This window comes from Marmota marmota, unplaced genomic scaffold (genome assembly GCF_001458135.2).
Source record: "Marmota marmota marmota unplaced genomic scaffold, marMar, whole genome shotgun sequence".
Lineage (NCBI taxonomy): Eukaryota > Metazoa > Chordata > Mammalia > Rodentia > Sciuridae > Marmota > Marmota marmota.
The window spans coordinates 2,166,801-2,190,944 of NW_026000136.1; the positions used below are offsets into that span (position 1 = coordinate 2,166,801).

The 24,144-nt window shown below is 40.2% G+C and overlaps 1 protein-coding gene across 24 annotated transcripts in view; it reads right to left on the reverse strand.

The window, feature by feature from the left end:
- Positions 1-24,144, reverse strand: part of LOC107155962 (radial spoke head 10 homolog B-like) — a 49,729-nt gene that overhangs the window by 21,095 nt on the left and 4,490 nt on the right. For 13 of the 24 annotated variants that reach the window (XM_048785246.1, XM_048785258.1, XM_048785245.1 and 10 more), the window contains 10 exons: positions 21,645-21,720; positions 16,582-16,650; positions 14,876-15,049; positions 11,309-11,394; positions 10,587-10,707; positions 6,863-7,039; positions 5,554-5,713; positions 5,199-5,320; positions 681-870; positions 357-471 (listed from right to left, as the gene is read on the reverse strand). In XM_048785246.1, coding sequence (XP_048641203.1) covers positions 357-471; positions 681-870; positions 5,199-5,320; positions 5,554-5,713; positions 6,863-7,039; positions 10,587-10,707; positions 11,309-11,394; positions 14,876-15,049; positions 16,582-16,650; positions 21,645-21,720 — 1,290 coding nt within the window. Of the gene's footprint in view, positions 1-356; positions 472-680; positions 871-5,198; positions 5,321-5,553; positions 5,714-6,862; positions 7,040-10,586; positions 10,708-11,308; positions 11,395-14,875; positions 15,064-16,101; positions 16,651-18,416; positions 20,822-21,493; positions 22,930-24,144 lie in introns of those variants that run through there. The other 11 variants (XM_048785259.1, XM_048785262.1, XM_048785267.1 and 8 more) reach the window with 10 other exon arrangements.

Below are 24,144 nucleotides of genomic sequence, written 5' to 3' on the forward strand. Positions count from 1 at the left end.
TATATATATATATATATATATATATATATAATATATAATATATATATATTATCACTTTTGCTCTAAGACAGACAGGAAATTATGACCTAAGAAGTAAGAGTTAGTTGTGATTACTTCTGAATAGAATTCCAAGAGCTATTTGCAATATTAAACAACTCAGATATGAAGGGTTTTCAAAGCCTAATCTAATATCTTAGGGCTTTGTGGGTGATATTTGTGGAAAAATTTTGGTCCTAGTCCTGCATTTCAAAGATATGTAAAAACACTGATTAACAGAGACAAGAGGACAGCACTGTAATTACAGCACAGGTGGGCTCCGAGTCAGCCCCTCACAGGGATCCAAGAGTGGTACTTACTGAAAGTCTTTGTGATAAATGTGGTAAGCCAAGCGCAGCAGATAGTTCAAGAATGTTCTCAAAAGTATTGTTCTAAATGGAGAATGAATTTCTTCAACTGGTATATCACTGTTGGCTAAAATTTAAAAATTGGAAAGGATGTGTAACATATTCTAGAACCTTGAGCATTGAGAGCACTGAGATCAAGGACACAGGTTAATTTCTGGAACTCCTTTCCCGACTTTTGCCTTCCCTACTCTCTCAACATTTCTGAACTCGTTTGCAAGTGGCAGTGTGATACACTGTCCTCTAAACCCAAAGAAGTAAAGGACCTTGAATACTCACCACTTAATGTCCTGTCCATATCAGCAAGAGTTATATTGTGGTGATGAAATTTGCAATCTTTTAGAAATCTCCAGAAGTGAAGCTTTGTCATCAGAAATGTATTATCCAGAGAGAGATCACATCCTAGGCTACTGTAGAAGCTATAGATTCTTCTTAATTCTGTAATGTTTCTTAAGACAGCGAATTCTACCTGAAAAAAGTCGGCCATGTATCTTAATCCTGCTTCATAGGAGGAACAGTAAAAGACAAAGCACCTGTTTTCTAAATCAAATGAGGACAGTACATGTAAAGAAAGCAGGTACTTCTTACCTGGGGGAGCTCAATGTTTTATTCTGCCTGTCACCCCTAGTCAATAAAATACCATTTCTGAACAGTAAAAAAATCTGGAAAATGAAGTTCCTTTCACACTGCAATGTGATGGCATCCTGTCTCAATGGCAGCAATAAAATTCTATTGTCGTTATCCCTCCTGAACATAGATGCAAAAATCCTTGTGACAAAATAATTGAATCCATATGTAAAACAAATAATACATCAACACCAAGTGGAGTTTATGCTGGCTGGGGGTGCAGGGATGGTTTGGACATTTGAAAAAACAATCAACAAAATTCACCATATTGGTACATTAAATAAGAAAAGCTTCATGATCATACCAGTTTATGCATTTGACAGAATGAACATCCATTCATGATAAAACCAGCAGCAACTTAGGAATAGAAGGGAACTCCTTAACCTGATAAACAGCATGTACCAAAGACATCTAGCTAACACAGTTAGGGATGAAGATAGGCACTAAGCAATGTCCATGTTGATTGCTGTACTAACCTTTCTCTGTCCCCAGTTCACCTTTTAGTATTTTCCCAGGCCTCCGATGCCCTTATGCTCTCCTGAACTCCCCATCCACACAGCCTGACAGCCTGTATAGTGTCCCCCTCTTCAAAACCAGTTAGCCTGTGTCTCTCCCTCTTAAACATTCAGAGAATGTGAAGAATAGCATTTGGGGTCCCCAAGGAGAACCAAAAGCCCCCACCTGGATGGTGCATCAGGCATTGGTTACTCTTGCCATTAACTCCTGCTTTTTGAGATTCAATTCAACGCACAACACAGAATTTGTCTTCATGAAGCTTAAAATCCAGTAATAAACGCAAGACATGCACCTTACGCAATAAGGAGGTATCGCTGAGAGAACTGAACCAAGGTGAAGAGAAATCCTAAAGCAGCAGCTCCTTGGAGGAAGGTGCACTTGAACTGAACCTGGGAGAACAGAATGAGCAGTAGAATTTCACAGAGCAGGCACCCCAAGGAGAGGCCGGGCCTGGAACAGACAGTGGCTGGGGTGGGGGGCTCCAGGAACACCAGGAGGGCTTGCAGTGAAGCAGTCATCCCCTTCTGCCCAGCCCATCCTGTGCAAAATGGGACAACCCCAGATCTGCCCAGAGGCTGCTGGGAGGATTCAGTGAATTGAAGGCATTTGGGACCGTGCCCAGAGCCAAGTGTGACTCTGCAGCAGCAAACCAGTGTTCTGTGGGTCATGGTGAGGAGGAGAGGACTGACAGAGGCAGGCTGGAAAGGGGCTGATGTCAGATCACGTGACAAAGGCAACCATTTGAGGGAGAACTGGTAGCTCAAAGGCTCAGAGGACCACGGCCTGTTTGCTTTAGCTTATTCTGGTCGAAAATAGAATAATCCAGAACCTCTACTCAGATACCCACCTTTTGACAGAATGCCAATAATAGATAATAAACACATATACTTGTGAAGAAAATCTTAAACCCAAATTGAGAGAGATTCTAAAAAATAACTAAGGAAGCTAGCCAATCCCTAAAAAACAAATGCCAAATGTCTTCTTTGATATAAGGAGAGTAACTAAGAACAGAGTAGGGTTGAAGAGCATGAGAAGAAGATTAACATTAAACAGGGATGAGAGGTGGGAGAGAAAGGGAGAGAGAAGGGAAATTGCATGGAAATGGAAGGAGACCCTCAGGGTTATACAAAAGTACATACAAGAGGAAGTGAGGGGAAAGGGAAAAATAATACAAGGGGGACAAATGAATGACAGTAGAGGGGGCAGAGAGAGAAGAGGGGAGGGGAGGGGAGGGGAGGGGGGATAGTAGAGGATAGGAAAGGCGGCAGAACACAACAGACACTAGTATGGCAATATGTAAATCAATGGATGTGTAACTGATGTGATTCTGCAATCTGTATATGGGGTAAAAATGGGAGCTCATAACCCACTTGAATCAAAGGGTGAAATATGATATATCAAGAACTATGTAATGTTTTGAATAACCAACAATAAAAAATTAAAAAATAAATAAATAAAAAATAACTAAGCAGTCCTCTTGAGAGGTCTCAAGGTCATGAAGACAATGGAAAATGAAGGAGCTGTCACAGGTTAGAGGGTTAAGGACACAGACAATCCAGTGCAACATGGGGTCAGGTTGAATGCCAGAACAGAAAGAGGGCATTAGGAGAAAAACTGGTAAAATTCTGCCCTAGAAGTTGGTAGTGGGGCACCAGGGTTGCTGTAATGCTCATTCCTGGGGTCTGTCCACTGTACCATGGTCATGCACGATGGTACATTAAGGGAAGCTGAGAGAAAGATATATGGAGACCACAATTTTTTCAACTCTCTGTAAGTCTAAAATCAGCTCACAATCAAAAGTAAAAAGTAAGTTATAGAAAATTCACTAAATTTCAATATGTCTATCATGAAATATTATAGTCATTAAAAACATTTAAATGTATTCCCCGAGTGTAGAATCACAGGATCCTTTACTTTCTGTGTCATATTTCCGTAATGTTTGAATTTTTGGTAAGAGCATGTGTTCCCTTTGTGATTATGATATAGTCAAGATATTTTTAAATCTATAAGTTGTATAAGACCCACATATTTGACAGAACTCCAAAGTGTAAAATGGTATAATAATAACATATAAGAGATTTTATATATATTACATTATTATAATATAAGAGATTAGGGAGAGAATAATGTAAACAATATGATCACACCTTTCTTGGTAAATCAGTATATATTATTCACCTAAAAATTATATTGTAGGAGCACATCTTATGGCACTGAATAGCTAGCATTAAATTCCATGTGAAGACAAAGATTTTGTGAATGGAATGATTCTAGTTCTATCTATGAACATTAAAAATTGGAAAGAGGCAGCTCAGGAGGCTGAGATAGGAGGATCACAAGTTCAAAGCCAGCCTTAGCAACAGCAAGGTGCTAAGCAACTCAGTGAGACCCTGTCTCTAAATAAAATACAAAACAGGGCTGGGAATGTGGCTCAGTGGTCAAGTGCCCCTGAGTTCAAGCCCCAGTACCATCCCCCGCCCAAAAAAAAAAAATTGGAAAGAAGGAGCTGGGCTTGGTGGTACACGCCTGTAATCCCAGTGACTTGGGAGGTTAAAGCAGGAGGATCACAAGTTCAAGGTTAGCCTCAGCAATTCAGCAAGACTCAGTCTCTAAAAAAATAAAAAGGGTTAGGGATTTAGCTCAGTGGTAAAGCATTCCTGGGTTCAGTCCCCAGTACACCCCCCAAAAAAATTTTGGGGGAAAGAGGGTCACAAGATTTTATTGGGATGGAAAGCCTCTTTTACTTTTTCCTTATCTGCTTTCTACATTTTCTACTTCTGAAATTAGGGAATGTGATGAAGACTCCTATTTTTTTTTTTTTTTAGTTGTTGATGGACCTTTATTTTATTTATTTTTATGTGGTGCTGAGGGTCAAACCCAGTGCCTCACCCATGCTAGGCAAGTGCTCTACCACTGAGCCACAACCCCAGTCTGAAGACTCATATTTTTAACATGAATCTTGCAGTAGAATTTTGATTCTGGGAGCCTGAGTTACAGTGATGGCCTTGGAACCCAAAATAGGAGGAGAGGAGATGGAGTGAGGCATCTTCCTGAGGCTCAGAGAACCAGGAGCCAGAGGAAGTAGTGATGAGGAAGAGGAAAGGGCAAAGACGCTTTGCAGCGCAGAGGCTGGCTGGTTCTTGAAGTAACATCTTCAACAAGAGTTTCTGGAGGAAACATGCCGGTCCCCAGTCTAAGCAGGGGCTGTGGTCTAACTGGTACCTGGTAGCTATAATTTTCCAGACAGTCATCTGTCTCTAAAGACTTCTCAATTTCCAGTGATTTCTAAGGGCCTGAAGTTCTCCTGAATCCTAAAAGTCTGCAATAATGTACAACAGAATTAGCATCCCACCGAGGGAGGTGGCTACAGTCTTGGCCTTCAAACTGACCGGAGTGTGGGGGTGATGTGACTTTCAGTTTCCCTGAACTCAGAGAAACTGAATCCCTCCCTGTGGGCTTCCATTTTCTCACCAGCCTGCTCACTCACAGGGCTGCCTTGCAAATTAAACAAGATGATCTACTTAAAGCCTGTTATGCGTGTGTATAGAAGACACTCGACAAGTGGCAACAATCACCAGCTCTAGCATACCAGGACTGTGGAGATTCTGTTATTTAAATCTACAATATAAATTTATAGAATAAAAAGGTTTCTACCTGCTTTTTTTCTTCTGCTTGGTTTTCCTTAGGATACATGTTCAGCAGCAAATTTAGGTCCAGTTCAATGCCTGATCCTAACACAGAACGACTTTTACTGCCATCAAGCTTTCTGATAATTTCTAGCAAATGATGAAGACAAATAAAGGGGATAATTAAGAAAAACAATGTTAAAAGTTTTCACCATTACGTCCAAATGTTTTCTAACAAAATGTGATACAACCATATGAGGAAAAAACTAAGAAAACAGTTGCTACAGGAAACTTCTGTTTTTTGAAGTATCAGACATATTTTCATGAATGGACACATAGATAAAAGCAGGCTGATTTGTTTTCAACTGAGTAAATGATCCTACCAGCACTATCAGAAGATTTGCGTTGCCTGTCTATTTGGGCATCATCTACGGGCAGGTCCAGGTAACTTATAAATTCAACTTCAAGATCTGGAAACTGTGCTATGTGGTCATTGAAAAACGGGCCTTCATACACACGCCCATTCTTGAAAGTCAATCGACCCTGCAGGTAGAAAACAACATTTTGCAGTTTGGGAAATGTTTCCTTGGGGAAAAAAAAAACATTGGTGGATGCACATCAAAGGCTCTTTCGAGGGTTTGGAGTTGAGGATTTTTTTGGTGGTGTTCTTGTTGTTGTTGGTGGTGGGGTTTTGTTGTTGTTGTTGTTTTGTTTTGTTTTTGGTACTGGAATTGAACTAAGGGGCACTCGACCACTGAGCCACATCCCTAGTCCTACTTTGTATTGTATTGAGAGACAGGGTCTCACTGAGTTGCTTAGTGCCTCGCCGTTGCTGAGGCTGGCTTTTAACTCTGGATCCTCCTGCCTCTGCCTCCTGAGCTGCCTGATGGGGCTATTTGTTTTGAAGCTGCCGCATACAGCCTGGCTCCTAGGGTATCATATCTCTGTGTAAATCCTCTTTTCTCCTCTTCTTCCCTCCTTTACTCTTCTTTCTCTCCTCTTTCTATACCTACCCCAGAACCTCTCCCCAACTATAAGCCCCTCTACATCACAGAATGGGTCTTATTAAAACTATGCACATGACCAGCAGAGTGCCCAGGGCACAAGAGGTGTTTCCTGCTGCTTGTCAAAGTTCAATTACTGATTCAGAGGTGAGCAAATGATGCAGTTCAGCTCTGTGAAATGAAAAGACATTTATAGAAGGATTTAGGGAAAAGAATTTCTTTTCTTCTACTTAGTGTGGCACATGGGTGTGAAGTCTTGAACTACAGCAGCTATCCTGCAGTCATGGGGAAGGGACAACACAAGAGTGAAGCTGACATGGGGGCAGATGATGTGGACAGACGAAAGGAAATCCTGATATCAAAAAGTCACCGAATCAAACCAACCTAAGCCCACATTCACATTAGTCTTTATTATATACGGCACATCAAACTAGATTGTCTGATACTTTGAAACCCAAACCATCCTCACACACATACACACACACATGAAACACAAACTAAATAACCTCTAAATATCCAGGAAATAGAAAACATGTCAAAAATATTTTAAAATTTATGTAACCACCTTAACAGTAAATTATCTATGCAAAATCGATAATGCAATTTACTGGCCACAAATGAGTCACGTTTTACTGCATTTCAGTTGCTCTGTGTAATGTTTTAGATATAATCTTCCCGGGACCCTCACCATGCCGTGTTTTTTATTGGAAACCCATTCTCCCGCATACATGGCTCCACTGGCGTAGTAAAACTTTCCATGTCCATGACGACATCCGTTCACAAACTCTCCTATGTATTCATTTCTTAAAGGATACTGGGAGTTGGGGATTCTCTTGAGAAACCATGTGTGTGTTCCAAAGCCATTCTGAAAAGAAAGTGAGATGCCATCAGAAATGCTCAAAAGACTTCCTCCTTTTACCTGAATTCATTTGAAATTAAGACAAATACAGTGATAACTTGGAGGACATGAACTTTGGAGCCACACAGACTAGGTTCAATATCAGCTCAACTACTTACTAACCAATCTCTTTACCTAAGACAAATTATGTAAGCCTTTAAGGGTCAATATCCATTCATAATAAAAACTGTAAGGAAATTGAGAATTAGCTGGGCATGGCAGCTAATGTATATCCAACATCTCAGGAGGCTGAGGCAGGAGGATTGTAAGTTCCAGGCTAGCCTCACCAACTTAGCAAGGCCCTAAGCAACTTAGTGAGACCCCGTCTCAAAATAAAACACAAAAAGAATTAAAATAATAATAATAAGAATTATTAAAGAGAGCTTCCTGAACCAGAAAAGGGCATCTATGAAAAATCTACAGCTAACATCAACCCTGATGAAAGACTGAATTCTTTACTAGTAGGATCAAGAATGGCATAAGGATTTCCGTACCTCTATCATACAGGATGTCCTACCCATAATACTATTGTATTATAGTAAGAGGGAAAACTCCAGACAGATTAGAAAGACGATATAAAGTTGACTGTACTTGCAAAGATGATTGCCTATATAAACACCATCAAAGAACCTACAAAAAAAGTGAAGCTATTATGTTAGTTTAACAAGATCCCCATTACCAGATTAATATATATTAGAAAATTCAAGTTTTATGAACTGATACCAAAGTTTTTCTCTTCTGTGCAGGAAATCCATCATTTGTTTCTTTCTTTCTCTTGCTTTTTCCCCAGTACTGGGGATTGAAGTCAGGGGTGCTTTACCACTGAGCCACATCCAAAGCCTTGTTTTATCTTTTTTACATTTAAAATAAATGTTTCCACTTTTCCCTTTTTTATTGGCTCTTTTTAGTTATACATAACATTAGGATTCATTTTGACATAACTAAAAAAGCACGGAATATAATTTGTTCTAATTCAGTCACTAGTCCTTCCTTTTCTCTCCTCTTCTCCCCCCGGTTCCCTTCCCCTCTACTGATCTTTCTGCTATTTTTAGTTGTTTGGGTTTTTTAAATTTTTTTTTCCAAATATTTATTTTTTAGTTTTTCACAATATCTTTATTTTGTTTTTATGTGGTGCTGAGAATCGAACCCAGTGCTTCACACATGCTAGGCAAGCGCACTACCACTTGAGCCACATACCCAGCCCCTGTTTGGGGTTTTTTTATTTTTGTTTTTAGTTACTATTTTATGGATGTACATGATGATGATATTCACTAAGTTATATTCATATGTGCACACAGGAAAGTTAGGTCAGATTTATTCTTCCCTTAACCCTCCTTTCTTCCTCTTCCTCAATTCCCTGCATCTTTATTTTTATTTATTTTCTCGGGGAACTACCGAGGATTGAACTCAGGGGAACTAACTCACCCACTGAGCCACCTCCCCAGGCCTATTTTATATTTTATTTAGAGACAGGTCTCACTGAATTGCTTAGCACCTCACTTTTGCTGAGGCTGGCTTTGACGTGCAATCCTCGTCTCAGACTCCTGAGCCACTAGGATTACAGGCATGTGCCACTGTGCCTGGCTGATCTTTTATTTTGGTGGAATACCTCCGTTTCCCTTCTTCTCTTCCCTCCTCCCCTTATTTTGGACAGGCTTCTGCAGACCAGAGGAAACATTTGACCCTTGACTTTATGAATCTGGCTTATTTCACTTAGCATCTTGTCCTCCATTCCATCCATTTACCAGCAAATGCCTTAATTTCATTCTTCTTTATGGCTATATCCATTGTGTATATGTACATTTTCTTTATCCATTCATCTGTTGATCTCACAATTTGGCTATTATGAATTGTGCTACTACAAACACTGATGTGGCCATATCACTATAGTATGCTGATCTTAGATATTTTGAATATGTACCAAAGAGTGGGATAGCTGGGTCATATGGTAGAGATTTTTGAGGAATATGCATATTTCTTTCCAGAGTGGTTGTACTAATTTGCAGTCCCTCCAACAATGTATGAGTATAACTTTTTCTCATATCCTTGCCAACACATTATTACTTGTATTCTTTTTTTTTTTTTTTTTTTGGTACCAGGGATTTAACCCAGAGGCACTTTACCACTGAGCCATATCCTCAGCCCTTTTTATTTATTTATTTAAAATAGTCAATGGACCTTTATTTTTATTTATTAAAATATTTATTCTTAAGTTTTTTTTTTAAAGGTGGATACAATGTCTTTATTTTACATTTACGTGGTGCTGAGGGTTGAACCCAGTGCCTCATGCATGCTAGGCGAGCACTCTACCACTGAGCCACAACCCAAGCCTCTATTTTATTTATTTATTTATATGTGGTGCCAAGAATCAAACCCAGTGCCTCACACATGCCAGACAAGCACTGTGCCACTGAGCCACAACCCCAGTCCTTTTTATTTTTGAGAAAGGATCTCACTAACTTGCTTAGGGCTTCACTTAATTGCTGAGGCTGGCCTGGAACTTGTGATCCTCCTAGCTCAGCCTCCCAAGTCACTTGCATTACAAGAATGTGCCACTGTGCCTGGCTACTGGTATTCTTGATAACTGACATTCTAATTGGAATGAGATGAAACCTCAGTGTAGTTTTTGATTAGCATTTCCCTGAATGCTAGAGATGTTGAACGTTTTTCCATATTTTTTTTTGTCATTTGTATTTCTTCTTTTGAGAAGTGTCTTGTTTAGTCCTTTTGCCCATTTACTAATTGGGTTATTTGGTGTGGTGAGTTTCTTGAGTTCATTATATATTCTGGATATTAGTCCCTATCTGAGGAGTAGGTAGCAAAGATCTTTTCTCATTCTTTAGGTTCTTTCTTCACACTTTGCTGTGCAGAAGCTTTTTAATTTGATGCCATCCCATTTATTGATTTTGGGGGTTGTTTCTCGTGCTTTAGGAGTCTTCGTAAAGAAGTCAAGCCCTGTGCCAACATGTTGGGAGTGTCGGGCCTATGTTTTCTTCTAGCAGTTGCAGAGTTTCTGGTCTAATTCCTAAGGGGATCAAAGTTGACTTCTGTGCAGGGTGAAAGACAAGGGTCAAGTTCCATTCTTCTATATATGGCCCTTTTTATTTTTTATTTCAAGACAGAGTCTCATTAAGTTGCCCAAGCTGAACTTGAACTTGCAATCCTCCTGCCTCAGCCTCACAAATTGCTGGGATGACAGGGATGTGTTACCACATCTGGCTGAAAATCCAACATTTCTAAAGTACAAATAATAGTCCCCGCCCTTACAGGAGCCACCTGAATTTATGAAGTTGCCAATGGCAGAATCTAGCTTGTGTATGACACTATTAGAGAACACTAAATAATAAAACAGCAATTAAAAAAAATACAGTTGAGACCAGTAAAGAATATTTTGAGTTTCTAAATTCAGCAGAGCTTAAATTTTAGACTATTGAACAATATCATTCAAATACCAGGGCTAAGGATGAGTACAGCATCGCTGTGGGTGTGCCACGCCAAGATGGCCCAGTCCTACCTGGACTCCCCTCTCCCAGGAGCCGGTATACTCCTCATTTGTTGTCAGCCATCTCATCTTGCCTTCCCCGTGGCGCATATTGTCTTCCCACTGGCCTTCATATATGTTTCCAGATTTGTAACTGGAACAAAATAAACCAACGGGCAGCAAGCAGTGACAGAAATCCAGCCCTGGGACCCCAACACTCTTCACTGTGCTGAAGTCCAGCAGGTGGGCATGTGGTCAGTAAAAATTATCATCTTAGGGAGCAGAATAAATCACTTTATTAAGCCCACTGATATTAAGGTGACAAAGTAGGTAAGAAATAATTCACTATCATATGATGACTAGTTAATATTTGTGCCTAAATATTTTAATCATTTTATTAAAACATTAAAAATCCTTTTAGTAAAATATTAGATTCTACATCTGAATCAAAAATCAAGCAAATGTGTCATCATTCTTCAGAAAACATACAACAAATAATGAAGACTGATGATTAATACAAAGAACATAGAAAGGCAGTTTCTACCTAAACTGAATCAGTATGTTTAATGTTATTTTTCTAAAATTTTTATGGAATGTTTTCTTCACTTTGGAGATTAATTTAAATATTCCACCTGCTTTGACAGAAAATGTATCCTCTGTAATTTCTGCACCTTATCTGTAGGCTAAGTGAGAGTTATTTGGGCCCACACACACTTTTTCACCTACACCCCAAACGTGGCAGTGATCATACCTACCATCTTATTCCCCAGCCCTTTTTGATGTTGTAGACCCAATCTCCCTCGTACCAAGAGGTACCCTCCTGATTGTAATAAATGGAGCCCTAAAACGAAAAATCCAAGCTTCATAACATACTTTTTTAAATGTAAAAATAAAAAATATATACTTATAAAACTACACAGAAGACAATGTCACACTTCACATGAGACACAGAAGCTATTAAGTTTCTATTTTACAATCACAAAAATGGCACAGCAAGGGCGAATGAGATATCACAAACCAATTATCCCTTAATAACAAAGTGCCACATTAAGGCAGGAATGAGTGCACTCATTGTATTCATTAACTCTTAGTCACAGCCCTGGAGAACCCCATTTTTTTGGTGCACTTTCCTCATAACTGGAGGTCACTCTTTCACAAACCAAAGTTGTTTTATCCATTTTGACATCTTACCCATTTTGTTGCCTCTGTGTATGAGCAACATGCAGTAAGCTTCCTTTGATGATTCCTTCAAGGCAATGGTTCATGCCACTCTGCAGTGTGTTTGGATCTATGCTGAATGGCCTCTAGTTACCTCGTGGCTATTTATCCCTGAGTGTGTGTCCAATCATGCACAAACGTGTACCGATACACACAAGCAATTTTTATTTTTAGTTGTAGATGGACACAATACCTTTATTTTATTTATTTATTTATATTTAAAATTTTTATTTATTTTTTTTAGTCATACATGACAGTAGAATGCATTTTGATATATAATACATACATGGAATGTACATACATCAATCTTATTGTCTATTCTATTCTGCTGCCCTTCCTATCCTCCCTACTCCTCCCCTCCTCTCCATCCTTTCTCTCTATCCAATCTAATGTGACACACTTTTTTTTTCTTTTTCTCATTACAACATCATATATGTATTCTGTATAACAATGAGGTTCTCCTTCCATCTTCTGTGCAACTCCCCTTCTCCCTCTTTTTCCCTCCCACCTCTCTTCTCTATTTAGTGGTAGTCTTCTTCTCATGCTCTTCCTCCCTATCCCATTTTGAGTCACCCCCCTTATATACTTACAGGGACACAGCCACATCAATGTTTATAGCAGCACAATTCACAACCGCTAGAATGTGGCACCAACCTAGATGCCCTTCAATAGATGAATGGATTTTTAAAATGTGGCATTTATACACAATGGAATATTACTCAGCACTAAAAAATAATAAAATCATGACATTTGCAGGCAAATGGATGGCATTAGAGCAGATTATGCTAAGTGAAGTTAGCCAATGCCTAAAAAACAAATGCCGAATGTCTTCTATTTTATTTATTTTTATGTGGTGCTGAGAATGGAACCCAGTGCTTCACACATGCTAGGCAAATGTTCAAGCCCTGAGCCAAACTCCAGCCCTCTCTTTTATTTATTTAGGTACTTGGGATTGAACCCAGGGATACTTTGCCACTGAACCACATCCCCAGCCTTCTTTTTTTATTTTGAGACTAAATTGCTGAGGGTCTCAATAAGATGCTGAGGTCTAAGTTGCTAAAGTTGGGCTCTGACATGTGATCCTCCTACCTCAGACTCCTGAGTTGCTAATTATAGACCTGTATATACAAGCCCAGCAATTTTTTTTTTAATCTTCATTATCTAGCTACCTTGCTCCTTCTTGAAGCCATCCAGGTGCTTCTGACTAGAAGTCACTATCTCCAAATCTCCAGTCTCAACTGACTTGCTATGAGCTTAAGAAATACCCATAACATCACATAAGAGAAAGAAAAGCCTGAACAGAGCAGGAGGGCTGAGGTGGAATTTTGAGAGCCTGTGAGGGAAAGCCAGGTGCCAGGTGTCGCGTGGATGCAGCCATGCAGCCCTGGCTCACCCCCTCCCCCTCCCTACTCTCCTGGTCTGTGTCCCTTAAGGAAGAAGGTTGGACTAGATCCCTAATCCCTCTCAAACTCACTCTGTTTTGCTTTTGGGTTTTTTGTTTATTTGAAGTGCTGGGGATCAAAGCCAGGGCCTTGAACATTTGAAGCAAGTATTCTACTGCTGAACTACATCTCCAGCCCCATTTTCAACTTAAAACCTAGATATTCCTTTGTGCATGGACTTTGCAAGGCCTTTCGGGGAACTTCCAGTAGTTGGCACATGTCTCATGGAAGGACTTCTTCGGTTTTAGTCCATCTGGTTGTTCCACTTAAAAGGAAAACAGTAGACAGACCAGGCCCTTTCTGGAAGCAGGCCAGAAGCTGGAATTTAATTATCGGTGTTGTTCAGATAAAAAGACTCATAGAGCCAGAATTCTCCAAGGTTTCTCAGAGCTGTTCACAGATCTGCTTCTGTGCTCTGCTTTTTCATATAGCACTACTTGAAGGACCGGCACTGATTTCTGTGGAGCTTCTAAATAATGTGCCAAACTCATTACATTTACTTCTATGGGTCTTAAAATAAACCAGGGTATTTGCCTTATCTTAGTAGGCAGTCATAAAGTATAAGAAGGAAAAGGAAGGGGCTGGGGCTGGGGCTCAGCGGTAGAGCGCTCGCCTAGCACATATGAGGTCTTTGGTTCAATCCTCAGCACCACATAAAAATAAAAAAATAAAGGTGTTGTGTCCAACTACAACTAAAAAATAAATATTAAAAAAAAGGAAGGAAGGAAGGAAAAGAAAAGGAAATAACAAGAGTCTCCCATTGTTTAAGAAACCATGGGTGAATGTTGTACGATCAAAGACTTGGGAATAATACCCTCTCAAATTACATTTTCCAACCTGTTAATGTTCAGCTAGTGAGGATTATAATGGTACACTTTCTTACATATTTTCTAAAAACTACAAGATTTTAAAATTCTAAAAATTGCTGAATGTTATCAACCTATACAAAAGCAAAACAATAATTCCAAAAATAGCAAACGTAGTTAAAAATGAATATGCTCTGCATTGCTGTTGGAGGTATAAAGGGTGCAGCTGTTGTGGAAAACAGTTTGGTGGTTCCTTAAAACATTAAACATAAAGTTACCATATGACCTAGCAACTCCACTTTTGGGTAAATGCCCCCCAAAATTGAATATGAGTACTCAAATCCATCCACATATATTCACAGCTGCATTGTTCATAATAGTCAAGATGAAAATAGCCCAAATGTCCATCAACAGATGAATGGACACATTATGATCAATACTTATAATGGAAGATTACTCAGCCATAATAGAATGAAGTACTGCCACATGCTAGGACATGGATGAACCTCAAAAACATGCCAAGTGAAAGCAGCCTGACACAAAGGTCACATGTCATATGATTCCATTTATATAAAATGTCCAGCAAACCCATAGTAACAGAAAGCAGATGAGGGACTACAAGGGTACATGGAAAGGCAGCAATGGGGAGCAACTACCTAATGGGCAAGGGATTTTATTTTTGGGTGATGAAAATGTTTGAGACTAGACAGTGGTGATGGTTGCATAACATTACGAATGGACTTAGTGACACCGAACTGTGACTTTAAGATCGTTAATTTTATGTCATGTGAACACCCCCAACACTTCCCACCCACCATGTCTGCACAGCCTGTGCACAGATGGTACCTCCACCCACCTTCCCGTGTCTCTTGCCTTGGCACCAGTGGCCGACGTAGGACACAGGCTGTGTGCTGCACTTGAACATCCCAAATCCGTTCCTCATGCCATTCACCACTTCCCCTTCATACATGCTGCCATCTGGCCAAGTGTACACGCCATGGTTCATAGGAATGTTCTTCACAAAATCCCCCTAAGGCAAAATGTCTGTAAGGGGGATGAGAAGGCGGAGTGCAGGGCCCTCTTATCCTATGGGCTGTTGGAGACCAAACCCCTGATGCTGCCCCTGCCCCTCTTCCATGGGAAGCTGGACATGCCTCTAGCTTCCTCTCTTCTCCCTCCTCTGCATTCCCTGTTCTCTCTCACCTGATCCTCCTCTGCAAGGAAGTGCAGGGAGAATAAAGTATGAGGAAGGCTGTGTAGACAAAGCTCCAGGGGGTGAGCAGGTGATATGGTAAAGAGGCAGCTGCCAGCCCTGACCTTGGGACTTCAGATTCTTTACGCCTGCCTAGAAGTAGGTTCATTCCCTGTTCTCTCCAGATGTGACGCAGTGATTGACCACCAGTGGAAACTCCTCCTTCTATCTGTGGTCATCACAATATACTGCAGGCACATCTTTAGAGACTCTGCCCTGCATGGACTGGGATGTCTGCTGGGCACAGTACTATTCACCATGGCTTAGGCCAACAGATTCTCTTCCAGGAATCTGAACTTATTGGATGTTGCCATCAGCGAGGAGAGAACACAGTGCTGCCTGATTGGCCACTAGCCAGATGCTACTGCCTGGTCTCCCTGCCTGAGGAGCTCTAGTGAGAGCCCCAACCCCACCCACAAAGACATCTGACTGGGCTGATGCAGGGGTCTGTGCCTGGAAGGAGGAGTCCTTAACCCCTGAGAATTTCCAGAGGCAATGAAGCAGAGGGGTCTCCATGCCAAATTTGAATCAAAAATCTTGAATGTTGGCCACGAACTAGAGGTGGATGTCTGTAGGAATGGAGTCCCCCCCAGAAAGGCTGGCCCCAGACCAATAAGGTTGAACCCCTCCTTTGCTCTCCTTGCACCTCTGCAGCCTGCCTCCCACCATTCAGCTCCTGCCTAAATGTGACTGTTTCTGTCCTTGATTAGCTCTTATTTGAATAAGTGCATCACATACCTGTATTTTAAATGTCTTCATTACCATTTATAAACACCACTGTGTTAGTAGCTCTGAAATGGAGATTTTTAGAGCGCAGTTTGGGCACTCACACTTTGTGGGTGGGAGTCAGAACTGGCACACTCTCTTGGAGAACAAATCTGTCCTAGCAGTCAATTTAAAAATACATATTCCCCACAGCCTGGCAAGTTGGGTTAAGTAAAATCCAGATAGTGGAATACATGTAGCCAGTAAAAATAGACCTAGATGTCTGGATATTGTTTGCTCACTAAAAAATAAAGTCATAGAAGAGAATGTATAATAAACTCTGTATTTGTAAAAAGTAGGAGGGAATAAATACATATGTGTTCTGTACATGAAAAGAACACATAAAATACCTCTAGAGCTACAAACAGATCCAGTTATAACAATTCCTGGCACCATGCAGTCATTAAGTTACTCTACCCTTTGATTCTGTGTATTGTTTTAAATTTGTGCTAAATTACTTTATGAAAATAATATGTCTAGTTGTGGGGGCATGATTGTGAAATTTCATAATTGCACTTTAGAACTGTAATTATCATATGCTTTACCTCATACTTCAATCCGTCAGCCCAAATGTAAGTCCCTTGTCCATGCATGAATCCTTCTGAAAACATACCCTTCAAAACAAAATAACAGCAAACCCTCAGAATGAAACTTGGTTTTAAGCACCTACTACCACAGGCACAGTTACTTAGAGTGGAGCCTTGTCACTCTCTCCCTGTAGGAACATGCCGGCATCACAGCAGCAACAGCAGCAACATGAGAGCCGGGGTCTGAGCCAACATGGCATGGGGGTCCACCCTGTCCTAAAAGGGATATAAAGAGGGATCCCCAAATACCCAGTTCTCTAAAATGTACACCAGGCAATCTGAGTGTCCCTCGCCTGAGTAAGTTGCTAGAAAACAGTATAGTTCAAAACAATTCAAAATTTTTGGTTTTATCACCCAAAATTTTAAAATTTTTTAAAAATTATTTTAACTAGGTAGACAATTACAACCATCATCTGAATATCAGACATTATTACATTCATAAATTTTATGCTCTTGCCCGTTTTCCTTTACTGGGAATCACCAATGTGTGTCCTGAGCCACATATATGTATACATATACTGTCCCTCAGTATCCATGGGGGTTTGGTTCCTGTGACCTTGCTGCTCTGCCACTGCAGCTTATATTAAAACTGAGAGTTTTTTTCCTTTCTTCTTCTCCCTCTTTCCCCTCCCTAAGAGAAAATAAGATTATCCTTTTTCCCATCCTAGATCACATTATCTGTCTTTGAGTACACACACTAGAGGAATAAAGTAATTCAGACCTTGAGACTGACCTGGACAAGATGATCTAAGACATAGCTACCTCTCAGGGCCAAAAGTAGATTATAATCCCCGACAGGGCACACCTAGAATGGAACCTTTAAATTACCTCTTTAAAAACCCTCAGTTTCCCCTGAGGGGGAGATTCACAACTTCAAGAACAAAAGTCCTCTGTATTTCTCCTTTACTAGCAGAGAAATAAAACTTTATTTTCCTCAAAACCTTGTCTTCATTATTATATTGGCACTGTGGACAAAGACCAAGCTTTTGGTAACACCAGGACCAAAGTCCTTCATATAAAATTATAGAGTATGTACTGTGATCTAACCACACCCTCTATACATTTTATTTACTTGGTGCTGAGGATTAAACCAAGGGCCTCATGTATACTAAGCCTGAGCTCAACCACTGAACTATGTCTCAACCTCCTTCTATATATTTTAAATAATCTCTAGATTACTGATAATACCTAATGCAATGTAAATGCTAAGTGACCAGCTATTATACTCTATTACTTAGGAAACAATGACAAGAAAAAATATCTATACATGCCCAATACAGACACAATTTTTTTCCAGAATACTTTCCATCTGTGGTTGACTAAATATGTGGATGCAGACCCCATGAACATGGCGGGCCAGCTATAGCACTGCTAGTATAGTCTAATGTTGACACATAAGAATAGTCACAAAAAACAACATAGCTGAATGTCTAAGTGCAATCAGAGTAAACAATGATAAAATTACACCCAGACCCTTCTGAAAATCATCTAGTCAGAGGCCAGGTGGGTGAAGGGAGCCTAAACAAAGAGTGTCTGCACAAAACAGAACTCGAGGTTCTCAGACACTGCTATGTATGAATGGGGGTTACCTGCAGGCTTGTTAAAATGCAGATTGCTGGACACACTTGGGGCTCCCACTCCACTTCTCAGCAGGTCCGAGTGGAGCCCCAGAATGTGCATTTCTAAAACATTCCCAGGTGATGCATGTGCTGCAGTAGGGAACACACTTTGAGAACTAATGCCCTAACCTGGCCAGCAAGAATCCATTTCAGAATCAATCCAGGTTAACTCACCACAGACAGGGCTGGCAGGCAGGAAGGCAGCCCAGAAATGTCATACTGCAGTCTATGATCCTGTTTTGTCCTATGGAATCAATTCAATGTGTCACACCGGCCAGCATTTTTACTTTAAAAAACTAAAAAATAATCAGCCCGTATTCACATACTAAGGGTGCTGTTTTCTAGAATGCTGGCTTTCACTATCTTTACACACATACTCACACATGTACACTAGGAATTGTGATCTGAAAATGTGACAAAGCCTGATCTCACCCACCTGAAGCCTGGGGCTGAGTCTCTGGGTCTATCCCTTACCTGGAAAGAACTTAATGGTAACACCGCTCTCAGGCCTCAGGGATTCAATGTTCTAGGAATTGAAAATCTCTATTGATGCATGAAACATGAGCCACCTTGATGCAAACCAAAACAGAGGGGGCAAGTCACTGCACTGCTCTCAGTATGTTTTTAGGGGTGGCCTAAACTAATCCAAGAGCAAAAATCTAACTAGAAACTCACATTGCTAAAAACATTTTTTTTTTTTTTTTTTAGGGCTAAGTGTAGCTCAGTGATAGAACATTTGCCTAGCATGTGAAAGGCCCTGGGTTTACTCTCTAGCCCCATAAGTAATAATAATTATTTTTTTAAAGTTGGGTTGTTGACCTGTAGTCCTAACTATCCAGGAGGCTGCAGCAGGAGGATTATTTGAGCCCAGGAGTTTGGGGTCAGTCTGGGCAACATAGTGAGACTCCATCTCAAAAACAAAAACAAACAGAAAACAATTTAAAGAAAATCCAGCAATGATTGCTTTTTGTCAAAATCATTTGGGTCTTGGGAAAACATGGCAAGTTTACAAATCAAGTAGCTGGCAGTGCAGGCCGAGGAAATGGAGAGTGTTTCTTCCCCCCTCAGTGGAAGGACAGGGAAGGAAGCCAGCTTTCACAGCAGAAGGCAGCCATGCTCTTTGCACACACCTAGTAATAGACTAAGAGCACCTGGGACAGAAAGGGCAGTCACAGGGCAAAGTGGCTCATGCCTACAATCCCAGCAGCTGGAGAGGCTGAGGCAGGAGGATCAAAGTTCAAAGTCAGCTTTAGCAACTTAGCAAGGCCCTAGGCAACTCAGCGAGACCGTTTCTAGATGATAAAAAAAAATGGGGGGCCAGGGGATGTGGCTGAGTGATTAAGCATCCTTGGGTTTAATCCCTGGTACCAAAAAAATGAAAGGAAGAAAGAAAGAAAGAAGGAAAGAAGGGCAATCTCATTCCTCCCAGCAAAGAGGTCTAGTCTAGGATAGCCCCTAGGTGTGAGCTGAAGCAGGGATGGAGCAGGGGTGTGAACTGCTAGATAAACAATGCTGCAAAAGGCCTGCAGAGACAGGTGTGGTGGAGCACACCTGCAATCCCAGCGCCTCAGAAGGCTGAAGCAGGAGGATTGTGAGTTCCAAGCTTGCCTAAACAACTCGGCAAGACCCTGTCTCAAAATAAAATACGAAAAAAGATCTTCAGATGTGGCTCAGTGGGTAAGCCACCCTAGGTTCAATCCCTAGTACCAAAAGGAAAAAAAAAAAAAAAAAAAGTCTGCAGAGGAGAGAAGACCCTGACCAAAATAAGTGAAGCCCTGTGGATACCAGGAGGCAGACACAGGCCAGAGGGGGCAATCATTTAGTGAAGAGTATTCAGTCATGAAAAGGTGCTCCTGAATAGCTTTTATGACAAAGGAAAATAAACACAAATGTTAAGGGGGAAAAAATCAAGGTACTAACACTCAAACTTTCTGGCCTCAGCTACGGAAATTTGTTCTCCTATAATAAGCATACATTTTTTTTTTAATGTCTGGTAACATTTAAAAAAATTTTTTATAGTTGTAGATGGACAGTATACATTTATTTTATTTGTTCATTTTTATGTGGTGCTGAGGATGAACCCATGCTAGGTAAGTGCTCTGCCACTGAGTTACAGCCCCAGCCCCAGCACACATTTCTATTACCATGTGAATGAATAGATAAATATCTTCATTGTGGTGTTATTGCAAAGGAAAACAGCAAAAGCTCTCCAAAAGTATCCAACAACTATGTAATTAGTTATGACTAGCAAATTAGAACACTACGCAATATCAAAAACAACAGGAGGATGGGGATTTAGTGCTTAATGGGTACAGTCTCAGTGTCATTTTGGAATGACAAAAAAGATCTAGAGGTGGGTGATAATGATAGTTGCATAACAATATAAATGTACTTAATGCCACTTAAAATAATGCTATGTATATTTCACAGTAAAACCATTTATGAAAACCATGCAGCAAGCTGAGCATGGTGGTGCACACCTATAACCCCAGTAACTCAGGAGGCTGAGGCAGGAAGATCACAAGTTCAAAGCCAGCCTTGGCAACTTAGCAAGACCCTGTCTCAAAATAAAAAATAAAAAGGGCTGGGGATGTAGCTCAGTGGTTAAGCAACCTTAGGTTAAATCCCCAGGACCAAAAGAAAGAAAAAAGAAAACCATGCAGAAATAGATTCACAAATGAAAAAGAAAATTCAAAATGTTACCAATGAAAGTAATATGCCACATAAAAATAATGATATATCCATTAATAGAAACATGGCAAATGGAAAACATTCATGGCAAAATGATGGAAATACTGAGATTTTATTCTTCATCACAATTGGCCTCTATATCCATGGCTTCCAAGTCTGTAAATGGAACTGACCTCAGATGGATATCTACTATGCTGACATCTACTATGTAGCCAGGCCTACTGTGGTTGCACCTGTACTAAAGACACATCTTTTTTCTTGTCACTCTTCCCTAAATGATACAGTATAACATCCATTTACCTAACATTTATGTTACATATTGTAAGTCATCTAGACATGATTTAAAGTATCTGAGTGTGTATATATATGCAAATACTATTTTATATAAGGGATCTGAGCATTCCAGGATTTGGGTATCTGAGGGGATCTGGAACCAATCCTCCATGATAACCAAGGGACAACTGTTTTTGCTTTAATGATATTCTTAGAACAACAGGTAAAAATCAGAGGGAAAAAAAATCTAAAGTGACCATTTCAGTTACCCTGGGCCACATTTTTACCTTAAAAATGTAGCATAGATTCAGGCTAAAATCAGCATGAAGTATTTCCAATTTCTTTTGAAGAATCAATGGATCTTTGGGAAACCTTGCAAATTAAAACATATGACCTCACACCTTCCTCCTCACCCTGCAAGTTCCAGCAGAGACTCACATGGTAGGTACAACCACCTTGAAAGACTGCAGAGCCTTCTCCTTCGTACAGTCCTCGGACTTTCTCTCCTTCATAGCTACAAAGAAATAAAGCTCAAAGTAATGAGTGATGTGAATAAACCTACATGACAGTGGGTTAAATTGTATAGTTGAAATATACAGTAGAGGTTACCAGGGGCTTGGGGAGGAGTGGGGAACATGGGCTTAGTGTTAAATGGATATTTGGGAAGATGAACAAGTTCTGGAAATAGAGCCAGATGATGTAACTGTACTTAATGAAATTTAAACACTGTAACTGTACTTAATGCCATTGAATTATACACTTTATATGGTCAAAACTGTAAATTTTATATTATGTATACTTTACCATAATAAAAATGTTTAAAATTTAAAAAGCAAAAAGACCTATTCTGGACATGGATACAACAGAGTGTGCTGATGAGATAGCTTTGGGAAAGGGAGGTTTTAAGAACAGTGCCCAGATTTTTAGTTCAGAACCAAAAGGATAATGTGTGATTTGTCACACAGTTCACCTGGGGTAAATGAGAAGAAAACAAATGAGCCTGTGATGGGTGTGACCAAATTTGATTTCTTCCAAGAATCCAAGGAAATTAAACTTCAGAAAAATTTATGAACATAATTCAATACATCAGCAAACTAAAAAGAAAACCCAAACATTTGATAAATTTTAGCAATTATTTCTAAAAATTATTCTAACATAATATGAGAAAGCTACTTAAACATAATAGACCAATGAAAAAATAATAGCATGCATGATTTTTAAGAGATGAGAAACAATTCCAATTCAGGAACATGAACAAGATTCCAGTTTGTTTGTTTGTTTTTAAACTCAGGGACACTCTACCACTGAGCCACACCCTCAGCCTTAGTGTGTACTTTATTTAGAGATAGGATCTCACTGAGTTGCTTAGCACCTTGCCATTGCTGAGGCTGGCCTCAAACTTGCAATCCTCCTGCCTCTGCCTCTCAATCCGCTGGGACTACAGGAGTGTGCTACTATGCCCAGCAAGATGCCAGCTTTTACCACCAATTATTCAATACCCATTTTAGAATTTCTAGTTAATGCAAAAGTTAAGAAATTTAAACAACTTATGTAAATGCTGAAGAAATACAAAATAGAAAATTATGTGATTATTTACCTATAAAATCCAAATGACTTTATGGTAATAAATCAGAGCAGGAGGGGTGTAGCTCAGTGATAGAGCACTTGCCCAGCACACAGAAGGCCCTGGGTTCCATCCCCAAAACAAAACTCAAAAAAAAAAAAAAAAAAAAAAAAAACAGGAAAAAAAAAAAACAACCCATAATTAACAAGAGTGGTAGGAAGAGGAGAATTGGAATAGGGTGGAAGGGGACAATTAACTTTTTATCATATACTGAATTATTTCACTTGTCATAAGAAGCATACATAGCTTCAGGAATTAACAACAATAAATTTAAAAAATATATAAAGGATTTGGAAGAGTTCCTAACAGCCCCATATGGTGGTATCAAGGACACCTCCCCTGGCTCCCAGAGCACATATATATCCAGGAGCTCTGGTTGGGAGCCTCCCGCTGCTGTGTCAGGACACTCTATCCTACTGCTCCTGTCTCAAGGTAATTGCAGGCCCCACCTTCCCAAACCAACTCAGTACACACTGCTCTGAGCTTCTCTCAAAAGAGCCCACCAGAGAACACAATCCTGCACTGCCTACACTGACTATGTTCAATACTTTTTAATATCCCTCTAGAGTGCTCAGCTATAGCTGGGAGTGGGCACACAGTGGAGAGTAAACAGCTGCTGGCATCATGCAGATTGTGAATCTTGACTGAGCACCTACCGGGCCTGAGGCCAGGTATGTGAAGTTCTGGTTACATCTCAGCTCCTGAGTAATTTAACCAGGCAGAGAAGCTGAGGGCAAATAAGCCAATTACAATGACACATACATCATATGTATGCATGTATTGAAAAGTAGTAAGTACAGTGATACATAACAGAAAATAGTAACTATGATTAAAGGACTTTAAATTTCAAAGGGCTGGGGGTGTAGCTCAGTGGCAGAGCACTTGCTTAGCATGCACAAGGCCCTAGGTTTCAACCACAGCACCAATAAACAAAAGAAGTGCTGAAAAGGTTGGCCCTTGAAGAGCAGGTGGGATTTGTTTCTGTTCCCAGAAACAAGGGAAAACACTCCAGCCAGGGCAGTTGGAGAAGCAAAAACAGAACCAAATGGAATCAGTAGGAAATTGAGGTGGACCTCCCTGTTGGGCAGGGCAGGGTGAAGTGGGCCGGGGTCAGACTGTAGAGCTAAGTGGTTTCATTCTGTACTCAATGGGAAGAAACTCAAGAGATAGTAAGGAAGAGGAATTTAGTGTCTGGACTCCACATAGCTCATGATTCTCACCTTGTATTCATACCCACATGGAATACCAGTGACCTATGTGACCACTAGGCTATTATAGAGAGCAAGAGGGTGATTTCTGAGACTGGGTCTTGGA